General features: G+C 44.6%; 1 protein-coding gene across 1 annotated transcript in view; it reads right to left on the reverse strand.

Moving 5' to 3' along the window:
- The window catches only part of LOC139228132 (uncharacterized), a 34,879-nt gene extending 13,945 nt beyond the window's left edge, over window positions 1-20,934 (reverse strand). Inside the window, exons 1-4 of the mRNA XM_070859325.1 lie at window positions 20,695-20,934; window positions 13,009-13,111; window positions 3,683-4,054; window positions 682-819 (exon numbers count right to left, since the gene is read on the reverse strand). Coding sequence (XP_070715426.1) covers window positions 682-819; window positions 3,683-4,054; window positions 13,009-13,066 — 568 coding nt within the window. The 5' untranslated portion in view covers window positions 13,067-13,111; window positions 20,695-20,934. The remainder of the gene's footprint in view (window positions 1-681; window positions 820-3,682; window positions 4,055-13,008; window positions 13,112-20,694) is intronic.
- Between the last annotated feature and the right edge of the window lie 435 nt (window positions 20,935-21,369).

The following is a 21,369-nucleotide window of genomic DNA, read 5'->3' on the forward strand; positions in this document are numbered from 1 at the left end:
TGTGATTGCCAAAGAGGGCAATAGGGTTTTGGTAGTTAAACTTACCAATGAACAAATCTGCCGCAAACACGTGGATCAAACTAAAGGAGGTTCAGCAACCCCATAGAAGAAGCAGAGGAAGAACACGACGTAGAGGTTACTCCACCACAGGTGACCGAACACCAGAACCAAGTGGAGGAGAGCCCAGTCACTGTGGGCAGTCCGGACAGGCCTGAGGCACCGCAAACAGCAAACACTCAGTCCAGCGCTCAACAACCGGAGCCCCAACTCAGGCGCTCTACAAGGGAGCGTAAACCACCAGAGAGATTTAACCTGTGATCCCAAAAAGTCTTTGGGGAGGCGGTGATGTCATGTATTCAACTATCATTGTATCCCATGTATAAGCTGACCTAAGTTGTACACCTTGAGAACATTGACCACAAGGGGTGAACTTGTGGGAGACACTCCTAACCTGGACTTTCAGGTATAAAAGGGGAAGCTCCACCCACCTTCATCACTTGAGGTCTTGGTAATAAAGGTAACTGGTAACAGAGTGACCTTCTCTCAAGTATGGGCCTCGTGTGCATTTATACTGTATAGTAAGGACATATTAGTCTGAGCTGCCAAACTTTGGCCTGTCGACATAATCTTATGCTTTTTATTCAAAGGACATATTAAAAAAAAATCAAGTACAACACTTACGGTCCTCTATCGCAAAAGATATTTGTTTTGCTGTGGTAGTTTCTTCCTCTTGCGTCCTGTTGTTGACGGCCCTATCACCAGTTTCTTCAAATGCCGCTGTTAACATTTGAACATTTGCTGATATAATCCATGGGCTTTCTGTTCAGTGAAATAGAAAATATTCATAAGGCTCTTATCTTTATACAGAATCTAAAAACCACAACCCCACCTGTTATGTATGTATGTAGATCTTACCCAAATGTAAGACTTGCCACTAGGGGACACACCTGTGAGAGACCCAAGGGTCACCTGTGCACCCTGGGGCAAACAGGTATAAAAGGTGACTCACCATGCTGCTTCCTCACTCTAGAGTCTGAAATAAAGAGACCAAGGTCACAACAGTTTGACCTTGCGATATAGTCCTTTGGATTTATTCTGAAGATAACACCACCCATTGCAAGTCAGTTTCAACTCTGCGTTATCCGAGGTTCAGTACGTAGCATGCTCGCCTCGGAGTCAGAATGGTGTGGCTTCCAGACCTACTCTAGAAACTGGAGCACAAAAATCCAGGCCGACACGCCAGTGCAGTGCTGAGGGAGTGCTGCGCTGTCGGAGTTGGCATCTCTCGGGTGAGACGTTAAACCAAGACCCCGTCTGCCTTCTCAAGTGGACCTAAAAGATTTCCTGGCACTATTTCGAAGAAGATTTGGGGAGTCATTCTCAGTGTCCTGGCCGATATTTATCCCGCACTCAACATCACTAAAAACGGATTATCTGGTCATTATCACATTGCGGTTTGGCGGAGCTTGCTGTGCGCAAACTGGCTGCCGTGTTTCCTATGTTAGAACAGTAACTACACTTCAAACTGTACTTCATTGATTGTAAAGTGTTTTGGGATGTCCGGAGGTCTATTTTTACAACTACCCAGACTTGAATGGTCAGTTGATTGGTGCACCATCCAATGTGGAACTCAGCCATACAGAGAAGCCCAGGTTCAATCCCCAGCCTGTACTGAGTGGTGTTACTATTGGCCTCAGTACCCCTAGGCTAAGAATATGAAGAGAAGAAAAATAATAATCCAGTGACTTCTAGTTTGCGGGGGTGGTGACGATTAGCATTGGTCTCCCCTGCTTGGAAACTTTGGGCGAGAACACATTTTGGATGCACCCCATCTTCTTCTTAGGCAGTCCCCCGGAGTCAAGGATGACCTGCTTCCACACTAAAATAAGTTGCAAGGTGACTGATGAGACCAATGCAGGCCTGACGTTCCAGGTCCCGAACATCATTTTAAAAAGGGTGGAAGATGCCCGTGCGTGACTTCTTACACACACGCACACACGTGCGCGCACACACACACGTGCGCGCACACACACACCTACTGACCTCCTCCCTCCCTCAGGCCCTGTCTCCCTGGTTTTCAGGGATCGCTGTGTAGGTGAGCGCATTGATCTTGGAGCATGGTAAATAACATGCTGACATTCACTGTCCAAGCTCACACATTAAAAGTGGTCACTTGGGCAAGGTACCAGGAGACTGTCGGCCTGTGGAAACACACAGCAACAGGACTCAGCATCTTCAGGAGCAGCGGAAGGGGGGGGGGGGGCGGTGAAAAAAAGGAGATACAAAAGGAAGGGATAAATCAGCGAGGATCTGGCACATGTCCCACCCTTTGCTTATAAGCCACTTTATGACCGCGGAGAGTGCTTTAAACTATGCTCAGAGACACAGCGAAACAGCAGCACATTTGCAACTTGTGTATCATCGGCTTAAAATTCAGGCTTCGGTTTCACCTGTTCAATGGCCTTTCTGTAGACTCTTGGTTCTTGCTGGATTCCTAAAACTGTTGAGATGAAAGAGCTCTGACTTACTGCTGGAGGGGTAGAGCTCAAGTCAATATTTTGTTATCAAGGATAACCAAATAATTGAATTGCAAGCATGCATTGTACCTGGCACTGTTTAAGCGGCTTAAGGAGGGCTGGTAAGAGCTCCAATGAATTGTCTATTATAACTCAAAGCGACCTTCTACTCTAATAGCAGTCAGTATTTTAAAACTGGATTTTGTAAATATATTTGATTACTGACTTTTAGCCTGTCTGCTCATCTGCTGTTGAAACCCTCATCCACGCCTTGGTTACCTCTAGACTTGACTACTCCAATGCACTCCAAGCTGGCCTCCCACATTCTACGCTATATAAACTAGAGGTGATCCAAAACTTGGCAGCCCATGTCCTATCCTGCACCAAGTCCCACTCACCCATCACCCCTGTGCTCGCTGACCGACATTGGCTCCCGGTTAAGCAACGCTTCGATTTAAAAATTCTCATCCTTGTTTACAAATCCTTCCATGGCCTCGCCCCTCCCTATCTCTGTAATCTCCTTCAGGCTCACATCCATCCGAGATGTCTGCGCTCCTCAAATACTTCCCTCTTGAGCATCCCTGATTACAATCGCTCAACCATCGGTGGCCGTGCCTTCAGCTGCCTGGGCCCCAAACTCTGGAACTCCCTCCCTAAACCTCTCTAACCTCCTTTAAGACACTCCTTAAAACCTACCTCTTTGACCAGGCTTTTGGTCATCTGCTGTAATTTCTTATGTGGCTCGGTGTCAAATTTATTGTTCTGTCTTATAACACTCCTGTGCGGCACCTTGGGTGCTATATTAAAGGCGCTATATAAATACAAGTTGTTGTTGTTGTCAACTCTCTGCTTATAAAATCATAGAATGGTTACAGCACACAAGGAGGCCATTCGAGCCTGTGCCAGATCATAAGAGGTGCAATCTGCTTAGAGAAACCCTTGAGTTAGAGATTGGTACCAAAACGGTAACAAATATTACAATCTTATCATTTTCAGCACAGCACAGTTAAGTCACATCTTGTATCACTCACGATTATTTGAGCCCAATTTTCACCTAATGGAACAAGAAGTTGATCAATCGGCTGTAATGCGGGTCGGGTCCGAAAGGTCTTGAACATGAAAGATTTGAATTCCCTTCAAAGTCCATTCTGCTCACTCGTTCTTACCCTGAAATGGCTTCTCGCATATGCTCGTATCATTGGTTGAGCTCCACTTGGAATTTTTCTTCCTTCCTTTGGAAATGAACACCGTGCTCCCATTGCTGATCAGATTCCTGGACATGTCCTCGTGGACAAGTCGCCGATTGGTGCAGATCCATCTTAGACTCGTCACATTTTCACAAGCTGCAGTATGAACGACGAGAGTCTGATCCGCAGAAAGACATCTTTTGGTCCCTTGATTGAAAAGCCAGCCTTGTTTCCACACCCAGTCTTGCAGCTGCGAGTCAGGCTTGCACGTGTCGGTCAGCACCCCACTGCTTTCCGAAGAGGCTTCCAAGCATTGATCGTCAGAACTCTTTATTATAAAAACTTCCACACCTGTAAATATTCAGTACAAGCATTAAAAAAAATTATAATCCTTATGATGTAAATTTCACATCACTTGGGTTTGGAAAAGTAACATGACCATTGTTGGGTATGTAACCCTTGGCAACCTGTATCATACCACCAACAGAGGGCCTACCTGTTGGAATCCCAACATCCCTTGGGAGCACTGTATATAAGCAGGCCTCCCATGCTGTACCAACACTCTGGAGTTTAATTAAAGGAGCCAAGGTCACAATTACTCATTGCGCACAGTACTCAGTTGGATCACTTTATTATGAGCGTAACAACCATTTTCTTCAACACAGTAGCGCAAGTCTAAATGATTTCTCTCTCTTTTCAGAAACATTTATGTTAATCCAGCCCATGACATCTTAGCCGAGAATTCCACTCCTTGTTGGGGCAGAATTCTAGCATTGGAACAGTAGAGGGACCAGAAGGTGGGCAAGAACCCAGTTCCGGGGGGTTTCCACCCCCTCCCAATCAGCCACTGCAAATTCTGAGGGAGGGAGGGAAGGCCACGTGGTTCCTTATTTATAATGAGCCTGAAATTCCGATGTCCCGGGCCCGTACGAAGTTTCTACGGATCCGGGAAGGCATCAGAAAAGCCGGTTTTCGGCGCACAATGTGCACGCGCTGAAAACCGGCTTTTCCGATCTGTCAAGCTTGACAGATGATCCGCAGATCGGGAGCGAGGACACTTTCAGGGCAAGGCTTCAGATATTTACGCATATCTTGCCCAGCAAATGTCCTCAAAAATCTTGTGCCTGAAAAAGCAGGCGTATAGCCTACTTTTACAGGCGCAAGTGTTTAAAAACATACAGATACATTAAAATTAAATAAACACATATGAAAACATATTTTATTGTTAAAAACCCTCCCCACTACGGTAAGTTTATTTTAAGGCATAATTTAAAAAACTTTTTAAAAAGTCAGGACATTTTTTTTTATATAAGACCTTTAATTTAAATGAATCTTAAATACCTAGTGTATTTTTCTATTTTTTTTTATTAGTGTTTTGTGTGTTTTGGGGGGGGTTTCTCATTCATAATAATGGGAACTCCAACTTACGGAGTTCCCATTATGAATGAGAAAATACCGTACCTTGATTGGCTGCCCAGAGCCATGTGACTCCAGCTCCAGCATACGGATGTCCCAAGGTGCACGCGCTCCGATGCGTAGGAGTGAAGACCTCAGGATCGGAAGCTCGAGCGGGCACAGCACCTTCAGGTAAGTGCGCATTTTTTTCCCCTTTTTTTCAGGAGTTTGCCCACAGGAAGACTTCGATCGGGATTTCTGGGCCAATATCCCTACCGTAAAACACTTGCGCACTAAAAGGAGGCGCTTGCCTCCATTGAGAGCATCTTCCGCATTGAGGAATAATGAGGCAGCCGGTCTTGCGAGGGAATCAAGAGAAGATGGTCTCAAAAACAAAAATCCTACAAGTATTTCCGACTTGATTGGCCACCTTTTAAAAAATGATTACAAATAAATTGTCGACTTTTTCCAAAATTCATTTTAAATATAATGTGTGTCAAAACTGACCATTCAAAGCTGATTAATTTATTCTTGTTTTGGGCCAATAGACTAAACAAAGCCTTAATGGTTTCAGGGGCTCAGTATATTGGCGCTTCAACATCCTATGCCATAGAGTGATAGGAATAGGGGTTTACACCGGCCATCCCCATGCATTGAATTACCCATCTAAGCAGCATCATAGAAACATAGAAAATAGGTGCAGGAGTAGGCCATTCGGCCCTTCGAGCCTGCACCACCAATCAATATGATCATGGCTGATCATGCAACTTCAGTACCTCATTTCTGCTGTCTCTGCATACCCCTTGATCCCTTTAGCCGTGAGGGCCACATCTAACTCCCTTTTGAATATATCTAACGAACTGGCCCCAACAACTTTCTGTGGTAGGGAGTTCCACATGCCCACAACTCTCTGAGTGAAGAAGTTTTTCCTCATCTCGGTCCTAAATGGCTTACCCCTTATCCTTAGATCACATTACCAAGCAGAAGCTCGGCATTTTCTCGGGAATATCAGAAGGGCATTTAACCCAAAGTACACATCCGTACCTTCTGGGAGCCACTTCTCGAGCAGCATTGGTGAGGGGCTGGGACAAGGTGATCTGCTGACTTATTGGCCATGATTGTGCGACACATGGGGGAAGCAATAGAAAGAGGTTTGGTGGCAGCACCCATTGGAGCGCCAACACACAATGCCAGCAGTGGTGGATTGAGGGTTTGATTGCCTGCTCTGCTGAGCTCGCAGTCTTACTGCACTCAGTGGAGGCAAGCACTTCCGGGGTCGGCGAGAGGCCTATAAAGGCCGCGAGTTCAGCAGTCGGGAGGTGTGTCGCTGAGGCGTGAGTCCGGGGTCGGCGAGAGGCCTATAAAGGCCGCGAGTTCAGCAGTCGGGAGGTGCGTCGCTGAGGCGTGAGTCCGGGGTCGGCGAGAGGCCTATAAAGGCCCAGCCTGTGCAGCTACAGGGAGAAGGCAAAAAAGAAGTAGAAAGAAACAGAAAGGTGACGTCACAGCCAAGGGGGTAAGTGATTGGCTGGTGATTGGTGAGTATTTTTTCTTTTTTCTCTTCTGTAACAGTGAGTAAACTTTAGCATTGTTTTTGCCAATTTAAGTGTATCTAAGGGTTAAGTCATGGCAGGAGAGCTCGGTCACGTGATATGCTCCTCCTGTACCATGTGGGAACTCAGGGACACTTCCGATGTCCCCGACGACTACGTGTGCGGGAAGTGTATCCGCCTCCAGCTCCTGACGGTCCGCGTTGCGGAATTGGAGCTGAGGGTGGATTTAATCTGGAGCATCCACGATGCTGAGAATGACGTGAGTAGCACGTGTAGCGAGTTGGTCTTACCGCAGGTGAAGGGTCCACAGCCAGATAGGGAATGGAAGACCAGCAAGAAGAGCAGTGCAAGGAAGGGAGTGCAGGGGTCCCCTGCGGTCATCCCCCTGCAAAACAGATACACCGCTTTGAGTACTGTTGAGGGGGATGACTCATCAGGGGAGGGCAGCAGCAGCCAAGTTCATGTCACCGTGGGTGGCTCTGCTGCACAGGAGGGCAGGAAAAAGAGTGGGAGAGCGATAGTGATAGGGGATTCAATGGTAAGGGGAATAGATAGGAGTTTCTGCGGCCACAACCGAGACTCCAGGATGGTATGTTGCCTCCCTGGTGCAAGGGTCAAGGATGTCTCAGAGCGGGTGCAGGACATTCTGAAAAGGGAGGGAGAACAGCCAGTTGTCGTGGTGCACATTGGTACCAACGATATAGGTAAAAAAAGAGATGAGGTCCTACGAGACAAATTTAAGGAGCTAGGAGCTAAATTAAAACGTAGGACCTCAAAAGTAGTAATCTCGGGATTGCTACCAGTGCCACGTGCTAGTCAGAGTAGGAATCGCAGGATAGCTCAGATGAATACGTGGCTTGAGTAGTGGTGCAGCAGGGAGGGATTCAAATTCCTGGGGCATTGGAACCGGTTCTGGGGGAGGTGGGACCAGTACAAACCGGACGGTCTGCACGTGGGCAGGACTGGAACCAATGTCCTAGGGGGGGTGTTTGCTACTGCTGTTGGGGAGGAGTTAAACTAATATGGCAGGGGGATGGGAACCAATGCAGGAAGACAGAGGGAAACAAAATGGAGACAAAAGCAAAAGACAGAAAGGAGATTAGTAAAAGTGGAGGGCAGAGAAACCCAAGGCAAAAAACAAAAAGGGCCACTGTACAGCAAAATTCTAAAGGGTCAAAGTGTAATAAAAAGGCAAGCCTAAAAGCTCGGTGCCTCAAGGCGAGGAGTATTCGGAACCCAGGAGAGGGCTCTGAGCTAGTTAGAGTGGGTGAGAGCGCAGATGAACAGGACCCCAAGAAAGAATGCAAAAGGCAGGAGGCAACAGAGCAGAGTAGCACTGGAGTAAGTGTAAACCACAAGGCGATAGGAAGGGACTATATGTATGAATATAAAGGGGCTGCAGGAGGGGTCAAAACTAAAAATCATGATTTAAAAACTAGTGTTAAAACACTCTACCTAAACGCACGCAGCATTCGAAATAAAGTAAATGAGTTGACGGCACAAATCATTACAAATGGGTATGATTTGGTGGCCATTACAGAAACGTGGTTGCAGGGGGGCCAAGACTGGGAATTAAACATACAGGGGTATCTGACAATTCGGAAAGATAGACAAGAAGGGAAAGGAGGTGGGGTAGCTCTGTTAATAAAGGATGATATCAGGGCAGTTGTGAGAGACGATATTGGCTCTAATGAACAAAATGTTGAATCATTGTGGGTGGAGATTAGAGATAGTAAGGGGAAAAAGTCACTGGTGGGCGTAGTTTATAGGCCCCTAAATAATAACTTCACGGTGGGGCGGGCAATTATCAAGGGAATAATGGAGGCATGTGAAAAAGGAACGGCAGTAATCATATCGATTGGTCAAATCAAATCACACGGAGTAGCCTTGAGGAGGAATTCATAGAATGCATACGGGATTGTTTCTTGGAACAGTATGTTACAGAACCTACAAGGGAGCAAGCTATCTTAGATCTGGTCCTGTGTAATGAGACAGGAATAATAAACGATCTCCTAGTAAAAGATTCTCTCGGAATGATGGATCACAGTCTGGTTGAATTTGTAATACAGATTGAGGGTGAGGAAGTAGTGTCTCAAACGAGCGTACTATGCTTAAACAAAGGGGACTACAGTAGGATGAGGGCAGAGTTGGCTAAAGTAGACTGGAAACACAGACTAAACGTGGCACAATTGAGGAACAGTGGAAGACTTTTAAGGAGCTCTTTCATAGTGCTCAACAAAAATATATTCCAGTGAAAAAGAAGGGCGGTAAGAGAAGGGATAACCAGCCGTGGATAACCAAGGAAATAAAGGAGAGTATCAAATTAAATACCAATGCGTATAAGGTGGCCAAGGTTAGTGGGAAACTAGAAGATTGGGAAAATTTTAAACGACAGCAAAGAATGACTAAGAAAGCAATAAAGAAAGGAAAGATAGATTACGAAAATAAACTTGCGCAAAACATAAAAACAGATAGTAAAAGCTTTTACCGATATATAAATGGGAAAGAGTGACTAAAGTAAATGTTGGTCCCTTAGAAGATGAGAAGGGGGATTTAATAATGGGAAATGTGGAAATGGCTGAGACCTTAAACAATTATTTTGCTTCGGTCTTCACAGTGGAAGACACAAAAACCATGCCAAAAATTGCTGGTCACGGGCATGTGGGAAGGGAGGACCTTGAGATAATCACTATCACTAGGGGGGTAGTACTGGACAGGCTAATGGGACTCAAGGTAGACAAGTCCCCTGGTCCTGATGAAATGCATCCCAGGGTATTAAAACAGATGGCGGAAGTTATAGCAGATGCATTCGTTATAATCTACCAAAATTCTCTGGACTGTGGGGAGGTACCAGCGGATTGGAAAGCAGCTAATGTAACACCTCTGTTTAAAAAAGGGGGCAGACAAAAGGCAGGTAACTATAGGCCAGTTAGTTTAACATCTGTAGTGGGGAAAATGCTTGAAGCTATCATTAAGGAAGAAATAGCGGGACATCTAGATAGGAATAGTGCAATCAAGCAGACGCAACATGGATTCATGAAGGGGAAATCATGTTTAACTAATTTACTGGAATTCTTTGAGGATATAACGAGCATGGTGGATAGAGGTGTACCGATGGATGTGGTGTATTTAGATTTCCAAAAGGCATTCGATAAGGTGCCACACAAAAGGTTACTGCAGAAGATAAAGGTATGCGGAGTCAGAGGAAATGTATTAGCATGGATAGAGAATTGGCTGGCTAACAGAAAGCAGAGAGTCGGGATAAATGGGTCCTTTTCGGGTTGGAAATCGGTGGTTAGTGGTGTGCCACAGGGATCGGTGCTGGGACCACAACTGTTTACAATATACATAGATGACCTGGAAGAGGGGACAGAGTGTAGTGTAACAAAATTTGCAGATGACACAAAGATTAGTGGGAAAGCGGGTTGTGTAGAGGACACAGAGAGGCTGCAAAGTGATTTAGATAGGTTAAGCAAATGGGCTAAGATTAGGCAGATGGAATACAATGTTGGAAAATGTGAGGTCATCCACCTTGGGAAAAAAAACTGTAAAAGAGAATATTATTTGAATGGGGAGAAATTACAACATGCTGCGGTGCAGAGGGACCTGGGGGTCCTTGTGCATGAATCCCAAAAAGTTAGTTTGCAGGTGCAGCAGGCAATCAGGAAGGCGAATGGAATGTTGGCCTTCATTGCGAGAGGGATGGAGTACAAAAGCAGGGAGGTCCTGCTGCAACTGTACAGGGTATTGGTGAGGCCGCACCTGGAGTACTGCGTGTAGTTTTGGTCACCTTACTTAAGGAAGGATACACTGGCTTTGGAAGGGGTACAGAGACCATTCACTAGGCTGATTCCGGAGATGAGGGTGTTACCTTATGATGATAGATTGAGTAGACTGGCTCTTTACTCGTTGGAGTTCAGAAGGATGAGGGGTGATCTTATAGAAACATTTAAAATAATGAAAGGGATAGACAAGATAGAGGCAGAGAGGTTGTTTCCACTGGTCGGGGAGACTAGAACTATGGGGCACAGCCTCAAAATATAGGGGAGACAATTTAAAACCGAGTTGAGAAGGAATTTCTTCTCCCAGAGGGTTGTGAATCTGTGGAATTCTCTGCCCAAGGAAGCAGTTGAGGCTAGCTCATTGAATGTATTCAAATCACAGATAGACAGATTTTTAACCAATAAGGGAATTAAGGGTCATGGGGAGCGGGCGGGTAAGTGGATCTGAGTCCACGGCCAGATCAGCCATGATCTTGTTGAATGGCGGAGCAGGCTCGAGGGGCTAGATGGCCTACTCCTGTTCCTAATTCTTATGTTTATGTTCTTATGGATGGCAGCAGATGAGCAGCAATGCCAAAGGTCTGAAAGAGAGACCTGGGGGCGGAGGAGGGGAAGGAATTTAGATGGCAATTTTTTTTTTCCAGGAGTGAAATGAAATGGTGGAATATGATAAAATAGGAAAGAAAGAAAGAACAACAAAGAAAGACTTGGATTTATATAGCGCCTTTCACGACCACCAGATGTCTCAAAGCATTTTACAGCCAATGAAGTACTTTTGGAGTGTAGTCATTGAAGTAATCTAGGAAACACGGCAGCCAATTTGCGCACAAGTAAGCTCCCATAAACAGCAATGTGATAATGACCAGATAATCTGTTTTTTTTAGTTATGTTGATTGATGGATAAATATTGGCCCCAGGACACTGGGAATAACTATCCTGCTCTTCTTCGGAATAGTGTCATGGATCTTTTACGTTCACTTGAGACAGCAGATGGGGCCTCGGTTTAACATCTCATCCGAAAGACGGCACCTCCGACAGTGCAGCACTCCCTCAGCACACCACTGGAGTGTTAGCCTAGGAGCGGAAAGTTTTAAATACAGAGGTTCACCTTCCCAAAAAAGACACATTTTTTCTTACTAACTTACTGTTTCAAAGACTAACTCACATCAAAGGCAGAGTCAATAAACTCCTTGTTCGAGAGGCTGTTGAACTCTTTATCGATCATCTTAGGGTGTGGTTTCACTGTAATTTTGCCGTGACTAAAAGCAGTTTCCAATGTGGACTGGTGTAAAAAAATAACAGTTTAATTCATGACTCAGGTCCTGATCTGACATCAGAGTATACCTCATTCAACGTGCTACATTGAGTGCTCTTGTAGAGAGCCAGCACAGGCTCGATGGGCCAAGTGGCCTCCTTCTGTGCTGTAACCATTCTAAAGCAGTGCAGGACTTCCCCTCCCCCTCAAGGAACCTATCTCCCATACCGAGTTTACCCCAGCTGATGTGAAAATTCCAGCCCGCTGCAACATCCGCTGGGCCAACTGGATCACATGGGCAGTTTTAAAATTTTGTTGAGAATCTCTTCAACGGCGGGATAAAGCGGGCACTCCCACCTATATTGTGCTCGTACAGTACTAACATTTAGTTTCTGGGCAATGGAGCTCTGTGCATATGTTAGAGACTGGGAACAATTTACAGCATAATAAAGGTTTGCTTATTGTGCAACGGAGGCAGCAGATCTCAATTCCCGAACAGTAACTGAAGTACAACTGCAACATGAACTTCTGAGGCATTTATGAACACACGCGACTCAGCAGTGAAAGACTTCAGTTGTGTAGCTAGATTACTAACCCGACTCTGATTGGAGACACATGTTAATGATTTGTCACAGTATGAAGTGGATGGTTGCATTGCGTTCATGTTCCTCTTTTGTGACAGCAATAAAACAAAGTCAAATATGTTTAAAGGTAGATTGGCATCATTCCTTTACAGCAAATAGCCGCCACATCCCTGCCCCTCTGGAATTGTCTCCCCAAAATGTCTTGCTATCTCGCTCACTGTCCTCAAAAGCCTTCTAAAGAGGGAACTGGATATATATTTGAAAATAACAAACGTCCGGGGCTATGGGGAAAGAGTGGAGGGGTGGGACTAATTGAAAAGCTCTTTCAAAGAGCCAGAGGCAGAATGGGCCACATGGCCTCCTTCTGTCCGAGCCTTCGCTCTAACATACGCACAGAGCTCCATTGCCCAGAAACTAAATGTTAGTACTAGCACAACAAAATTCCTCCCGTTTCCAATTGTTGTCCTCTGCACCCACAAGCAACTCGAAGATAAAAACAGAAACTGCTGGAAATCTTATCAGGTCTGTGGCGAGGAAGCCGAGTTAACGTTTCGGGTCAACCTGCTGAGTGAGATTTCCAGCACTTTCTGTTTTTCTTCCAGATTCCAGCATCCGCAGTATTTTGCTTCCGTATTTGCAACTCGGAGAGGTCACTTCCATGTGAGGTAGACAACATAGAAGCAAATTGTTGTTGGCTGTTTCAGGATGCTCTCCCTCTCAAGTTTTCAGCAGTCTTTACCTTGCAGCAGCACACATAGCAAGAGCCATCCAAAGGGGTCTCTCTTCAACCTGTACATCTTTCTTCAGCTGCCAAGAACGTGCAAAGTCCAGTATATCGAGACCTACAGGAAAAAAAAGATTAAAATGGATCTCGGTCACAGAACTCATATATATCCCGCAATCCTTCTTCTCACAAGAAAGCAATTTATTCAACCAAAGTAATGAAGGGGTGGGTATAAACCAAACTCGTTGCCTGCTGATAAATTTATTAGCCAAGCTGCAACTAATGAACCATTCCTGTAATCTGTTGGTAAACATATGAACCAAAACTATAATTTATTGGTAAATAAAGTACTAATAAACTAAGTGCATCCTATAAGCAGCAATGAGATGAATGGCTAGTTAATCCTTTTTTTTGTGATTTAGGTCGAGGGAGAAGTGTTGGCATGGGGAGAACTCCCTCCTCTTCAAACAGTGCCATGGGTGACTGTACCACCATCTTGGTTCAAAGATTTGCTCAAAGGACAGCACCTCTGACAATACACTACTCCTTCAGCACTGCACTGGACTGTCAGTCTAGAAGATGCACTCAAGTCCTGTTGTGGGACATGAAGCCACAATTTTTTGATCCAGAGTTCTACCAATGGAGCTAAACTGGCACACATTAGAATAAAATATCACATCAATCCTTAAGTTGGTTCCCGGTTAAGCACTGCCTCGATTTCAAAATTCTCATCCTTGTTTACAAATCCCTCCAAGGCCTCGCCCCTCAGCAACACCTTGTAACCAGCATTCTACCGCCACCAGTGGGCGCATCTATTGGAGTCCCAAGGGATCCCAGCATCCCTTGGGAGCACTGCATATAAGCAGGCCTCCCATGCTGTGCCGGCACTCTGGAGTCAGAATAAAGAGACTAAGGTCACACTTACTCAAGTCTACAGTACTCAGTCACATTGCTTTATTTGAGACATAGCACTCACAATCTCCAGAAATGTCTGCGCTCCTCAAATTCTGCTCTCTTGAGCATCCCGGATTATTAAGCGCTCAACCATTGGTGGCCGCGCCTTCTGTTGCCTAGGCCCTAAGCTCTGGAACTCCCTGCCTAAAACTCTACCTCTCTTTCCTCCTTCAAGACGCTCCTTAAAATCTACCTCTTTGACCAAGTTTGGTCATCTGCCGTAATTTCTTCTCACGTGGCTCGGTGTCAAATTTATTTATTTTGTCTTATAACACTCCTGTGACGTGCCTTGGGATGGTTTGCTAGGTTAAGGGTGCTATATAAATACGTTGTTGTTGTTGTTGTTGTAGTAAATACAATTGAATTGACCGCCCCCAATTGATATTAAAAATTCCCTTTCAATGATAGCCGTTTATCTGGCAGCTCTGTAAGCTACCCATTTATTCGATGGCATGTTTTAAATACAGGTAAGGAGAAATGTGACCACTGCTGCTACTGCCTGTTCCCTCCATTTCTTGGCCAGCTTGCACCCTCATGGATGTGAAGATAAACAAGGAGCGAGGGGGCGAGCTCACTCACTTGTGGCCTTCAGATGATTCGGAGGAGCTGGTAGTAGCCGTTTTGTAGCTCTACTGAAGAAACCTGCTGCATTTGCATCAGTATTATCAAGAGGTTGATCAGGGAACCAACCATACTGGTATTCCCAGGTGCAGAGTGCATGCACACTTTGCATCACTTCATGTAAAAGGTTAGTGACCTCTAGTATACTTTTCCCATAATGTGGATTTGTGCATGGTTCAGCAACTGAGAGGTTATAACCATCAGGAAAGACTGAACTGGCTGGGGCTCTTTTCTCTAGAAAAAACAAGGTTGAGGGGTGATATAATATAGGTCTTTAAAATTATGAAGGTATGTGATAGGGTAGACGTAGAGAAGATTTTTCCACGTGTGTGTGAGTGGGGGGTCGGGGGGAAAAAAAGTCCAAAACTAGGGGTTATAAATCTAAGATAGTCACTGATAAATCCAGTAAGTAATTCACAAGAAACGTTTTCTTTCCCGGAGAGTGGTTAAAATGTGGAATTTGCTACCACTTGGAGTAGTTGAGGCGAATAGCATAGATGCATTTAAGGGGAACTTAGATAAGAACATGCGGGAGAAAGCAATAGGAGGGTTGGATGAAGTAAAGTGGGAGGAGGCTCATGTGGAGCATAGACACCTGCATAGACCAGTTGGGCCGAATGGCCTGTTTCATAGAAACAAAGAAAATAGGTGCAGGAGTAGGCCATTCGGCCCTTCGAGCCTGCACCGCTATTCAATATGATCATGGCTGATCATGCAACTTCAGTACCCCATTCCTGCTTTCTCTCCTTACCCACTGATCCCTTTAGCCGTAAGAGCCACATCTAACTCCCTTTTGAATATATCCAACGAACTGTACTCAACAACTTCCTGTGGTAGAGAATTCCACAAGTTCACCACTCTCTGGGTGAAAAAGTTTCTCCTCATCTCGGTCCTAAATGGCTTACCCCTTATCCTTAGACTGTGACCCCTGGTTCTGGACTTCCTTAACATCGGGAACATTCTTCCTGCATCTAACTTGTCCAATCCCGTCAGAAATTTTATGTTTCGATGATATCCCCTCTCATCCTTCTAAACTCCACTTTATGTGCTGAAAATTCTATGTAACTCTATATAACAATTTAAATTCCACAAAAATATCTGCATACATTTTGAGCGGGTTCTTTGAATTTAAAACATAGATCCTAATGGGAGGAAACTGAGAATATAAACTTTGTACAGCTAAGAATTTTACACAGTTAAGTATTTACAGTTTTTATATTTTCGTATTTAAAGATTAGTTCAGTACTGTAATAAGTGTTGCAAAAAATGCCAGCATACCCTGGGCATTTTATATAATTGGCTAATATAATTCAATATTGGGTGCAAGATTTAACAATGTTACTCAAATCGGAATGCAGTAAACATTTGTATTGCTAATGGTTGAAGGACAATCTGTCCTTTGTACTCAATGGCTTGTACTAACCAGTGTGTTACAACAAGATACTATTGTATTTAATAACCCAGCTTCTGTTTCCATAGGAAGTAATGACAACAACTTGTATTTATATAGCACTTTTAATGTAGTGAAACATCCCAAGGCGCTCCACAGAAGTATTATGAGATTTTTAATTGTTGACACCGAGCCACATAAGAAGAAATTAGGGCAGGTGACCAAAAGCTTGGTCAAAGAGGTAGGTTTTAAGGAGTGCCTTGAAGGAGGAAAAGAGGGGCGGAGAGGTTTAGGCAGGGAATTCTAGAGCTTAGGGCCGAGGCAACAGAAAGCACGGCCACCAATAGTTGAGCAATTATAATCACGGATGCTAAAGAGGGCAGAGTTCAAGGGGCGCAGACATCTCGGGGGGGTTGTGGGGCTGGAGGAGATTACAGAGACAGGGAGGGGCAAGGCCATGCAGAGATTTGAAAACAAGGATGAGAATTTTGAAATCGAGGCATTGCTTAACCGGGAGCCAATGTAGGTCAGCGAGCACAGGGGTGATGGGTGAGCGGGACGATATCAGAGAAAATCCAGATTTTAGATTAATGCGCTAATTAACTTTTATATAATGTGTGAAACACTACATAGCTTTCCTTTCGGATGCAGTAGATTTCCCGGGTATTGCTAGAGCTCAGAATACTGCCGGATGTATTTTTAAATTCACTCTTTCAGAATTGCGGTCTGTTCTACTATTTACATTAAAATATGTGCTGTACAGACCTGGTGACCTGTCCAGTGGTCTGTACAGCACATATTTTTTTTCCATTCAGCACATTCGCCTCTGAGTCAGAAGGTTGTGGGTTCAAGCCCCACTCCAGTGAATTAAGCACAAAAATCTAGGCTGACACTCCCAGTGCTGAGGGAGTGCTGCACTGTTGGAGGTGCCGTCTTTCGGATGGGACGTTAAACCGAGGCCCCGTCTGCTCTCTCAGGTGGACGTGAAAGATCTCTAGATCATTAGTGCAGAACTCTGGATTACTAGCCCAGTAACATTGCAAACGCTGTAAGAGAGATATTTACACAAATAGAAAGCAAAATGAATAAAGTTTGGAAACATGTCCATCACACTGCAGGTGCCGCATATGCAAATTTCTATTTCACACTTAAACAATTAAAAGGAAAGAGAGCCAGTCAGTTTCTGCTGGTTTCTTCTAAACTCTAATTGACCTCAGGCTCTGCCCAAGAGCAATTAGCTTCCAGCTGACCCGAGGAAAGCACAGCAATTATATCTCGTGGTCTTAAAAGACACCAGTTGCATATTAGCAGTCGGATGAATAAGCAATAAAACACTGTGCATTATATCCCAATGCTTCTGTACTTACAAAATAGCGTCTTCTCCAACTTATCATAAACAATACCAAGGGAGGTTCACTACTTCAAAAAAACTTCACTATGATGCTGCCAAAGTATGTGAAATAATTCATATCTCATTACCTGTAATACCATTCGGATGAGGCATTAGAGCAGATGGGCCTCGGTTTATCAGGCAGACGTAAAAGATCCCATGGCACTATTTCAAAGAAGAACAGGGAAGTCCTGGCCAATATTTATCCCTCAATCAACATCACTAAAACAGATTATCTGATCATTATTACATCGCTGTTTGTGGGAGCTTGCTGTGCGCAAACTGGCTGCCGCGCTTCCTACATACAACAGTGACTACTTTCCAAAAGTATTTCATTGGCTTTAAAGAGCTTTGGGACATCCGGTGGTCGTTATATAAATGCAGGTCTTTCTTTGTTTGAAATTCAATTATTGTGTCTTTACTCAGGACACAGATCAAAGTAACAGTGGAGTGTGTTCTTATATTAGCACATTATCCATACCTCCCCATTGCATCGTTCACAGACATACCTTTCCAATGCTACGACGTATATTCCAACAGGTAGGAAAAGGAATAAGTATCAAGTTTATAGAAGGCAAAGGCATTGACTAATCTATGCAAGACTAACAGGAGCAAAGTCAAAAATGTGGCCTCCAACTCCATTGTAACCATGAGGTTAATGACACCTCCAAAACCATCAATCCTACTGTCATGCAAGCTTCAACCTGGTTCGAAAAAATTCCACTGAATCAAAGGTCAGTTTTTATGACCACATAATTATACTATTAGTCACTTTCACTCCGATGGAAGCTTCTTCTCCCAGAGAAGGCACATGGAAGCACAGTTTTTCTGCTTTGTGCTGCGGGTGCGGACAGGTCATTGCCATGGCCTGCAGATTCCCCGAGGCCCCGAGGTGTGGTGGTGGAGTGGGACTTATGGCCAGCGAAACTGGGAGAAACTGCCTCGCTCAGAAATGCAAGGCTCAGCTAATTTAGATAATGCTGGCGAAACAGGGAAAGAGGCCCCAGCAGCAAGGAAAGACAGATAGACCGGGGAGCCCAGAAAATTCAGGATAGGGACAGAGCAAGGATGCAACTTTCCTTTTTAAATAGCGCCATGCAGTTAAAAGGCTGGCCAGGCTCTTGGATGAGGGACTAAAATGGCCAGAGTTAAAAAAGGATCTTTGATGGGTTTAGACTTCCAAATAATAGTGCTGTATACATTTGTGAGGAACGATTCTATCTTTCAACTATCTAGTAGCTGTTTCAGTGAAGCTGCTTCCTCATATAATGATGCAGCGCAGAAGGAGGCCATTCAGCCCATCGTACCTGTGCCGGCTCTTTGAAAGAGCGATCCGATTAGGCTCATTCCCCCACTCTTTCCCCATATCCCTGCAAATGTTTCCTTTTCAAGTACATATCCAATCCCCTTTTAAAGTTACTGTTGAATCTGCTGACAGTGCATTCCAGATCACAACCACTTACTGCGTGAAATATATTCTCTTCATCCTCCCTCTGGTTCTTTTGCCAATCACCTTAAATCTGTGTCCTCTGGTTACCAACCTTCCTACCATTGGAAACCGTTTCTCCTTATTTACGCTTCGTAATTTTGAACACCTCTAATTAAATTTCCCCTTAATCTTCTCTGCTCGAAGTAGAACAATCCCAGCTTCTCTACTCTAGTCACATCTCAGAAGTCCCTCGCCCCTGGTATCATTCTAGTAAATCTCCTCTTTTATTTGTTCATGGGATGTGGGCGTCAATAAAGGCTAGCTTTTATTGCCCATCCCGAATTGACTCAAGAAGGTGGTGGGGAGGCTTGCTAGGCCATTTCAGAGGGCAGTTAAGGGTCAACCACATTGCTGTGGGTAACATATAGACCAGACCAGGTAAGGGCAGTAGATTTCCTTCCCTAAAGGACATTAGTGAACCAGATGGGTTTTTACAACAATCTAATACAAGTGCAACGTCCTGAATCCGGAACTCCGAAAAACGGACATTTCGGCAAGCAGCAAGGTCAGAAATCTGGCAAACCCCAAAATCCGGCACGGATTCGGGCCGCAGCAAGGTCCAAAATCCGGCAAAACCCAAAATCTGGCATGGATTCGGCCCCGAGGACTCCAGATTTCAGACTATTGATTTTCTTGTTTGAAATGCGGAGAAACCCAAAAACCAGCACGGGCTCAGTGCTGAGAATTCCAGATTTCAGACATTGTACCTGTAGTTTAATGGTCACCATTACTGATACTAGCTTTCTTTCCCAAGATTTACTTAATTAACTGAATTTAAATTCCACAGCTGCCATGGTGGGATTTGAACTCATCACTCTGGATTACTAGTCCTGTTACATAATCACCGTACCTCCTACACTCTGCAATCTGTCCAAGGCCTTGACATCCTTTCTAAAGAGTGTTGCCGAGAATTGGACACAATACTCTAGCTGGGGCCTAACCAGTGATTAGAAAGGTTCCTATTCTTCATCAGCCATCAAAGCTATGTTTTTATATACAGAAGATGGAATTCAACAGTTCAACAACATGCTTTGTGATGAGCATTGGAGGTTGAAAGAAATCCTTAATATGGTCCCTGGTAGACATATTTCAACTTTTTCTGTGAATCAAAGTTAATTATTTGTCCCAACTGTGGTGTTTGCATTGCACCATTGCAATTAATAGGAGGCAAGGTCATTGTTTCTAGCTTGCTGAGCTGGCTTTTTTTTTAAATCACTAAGCTTATTTGCTGACCTGACATCTGAATGCACCTCCAGAGCTAAATGACCATATGTGGAATCATGATACTGTAAATACACTAAATGTGTTACTCCTGCTCCCAGAAACCCCCCAGAAAACATGGCTCAACATTTTTGTTCTTAATGTTCTTTAGTGTCAACTGTGGCTCAGTGAGTAGCAAACTCACCTTGGAGTCAGAAGGTTATGGGTTCAAGCGCAAAAATTAGGCTGACACTCCAGTGCATTACTGAGGGAGTGCTGCACTGTCGGAGGTGCTGTCTTTCGGATGAGACGTTAACCCTAGGTCCCTTCTGCTCTCTTCAAGTCGACGTAAAAAATCCCACTGCACTATTTCGAAGAAGAGCGGAGGAGTTATCCCGGGTGTCCTGGCCAATATTTACCCCTCAATCAACATCACAAAAAAAATCCCCAGATTATCTGATCATTATCACATTGCTGTTTGTGGGAGCTTGCTGTGCGCAAATTGGCTGCCGCGCTTCCCACATTACAACAGTGACCACACTCCAAAAGTACTTCCTCGGCTGTAACGCGCTTTGAGTCGTGAAAGGCGCTATATAAATCCAAGTCTTTCTTTCATTTTTACAATAATCATTTCTAAATACTGGAATCAAAACTGACCGTTGTTTCCTGTAGGGCGGGCAGTAAGTGAACCTTCAGGCTGGTGTACAATCCAACTGTAAATGCTGCTTTTTTCCCGTTTTGGATAATTGAGAGCTACCGGGAAGTGTGTGTCCGGCTTGATTCTGCGGTTGATTCAGCAAAGGCTCAGCGCGGCTCCGTCGCACGGAACAGCAGCAACACATGGGGAGTAGGAGGAGACTAGAAGCCCGAGGTTAGATTTCCCACGATCGAATGTCACCGAACGCCACGGGTTTTAAAAAAAACAGCATGCCCTTTCACCAAGTTTTGTTCCCCCTTCCATATATTTATAATGATCATAAAAATTGCATTGGGTTTGACAATGGCATGACTTTCCGTGTGACTCAATCTTCTCACTCGACGTTCACTGCACGCCACCTCGCTTAGGCTTAAATAAAGTGACATTTCTGATTCCATCACATGACTCACTTTCTCTGGTCAGAAACCAACATTTCGGTAAAACCCATCTACCTGAACAGTTCAGTTCGCGTGTTGACTGTTTTTTTTTTGCTGTTGTTGGTAGAGTTCCAGCTTTCAGTCGTTGTAACTTGTCCCCAAGGGTCAGTACAGTGTCATCATACCTTCCTTACTTTTATTTTTACCGTGTCATTGACCCCAGTGGCAGTTTACTGAACAACCAAAATTGCTCCGGTG

The sequence above is a fragment of the Pristiophorus japonicus genome, chromosome 17, assembly GCF_044704955.1.
Source record: "Pristiophorus japonicus isolate sPriJap1 chromosome 17, sPriJap1.hap1, whole genome shotgun sequence".
Classification (NCBI taxonomy): domain Eukaryota; kingdom Metazoa; phylum Chordata; class Chondrichthyes; family Pristiophoridae; genus Pristiophorus; species Pristiophorus japonicus.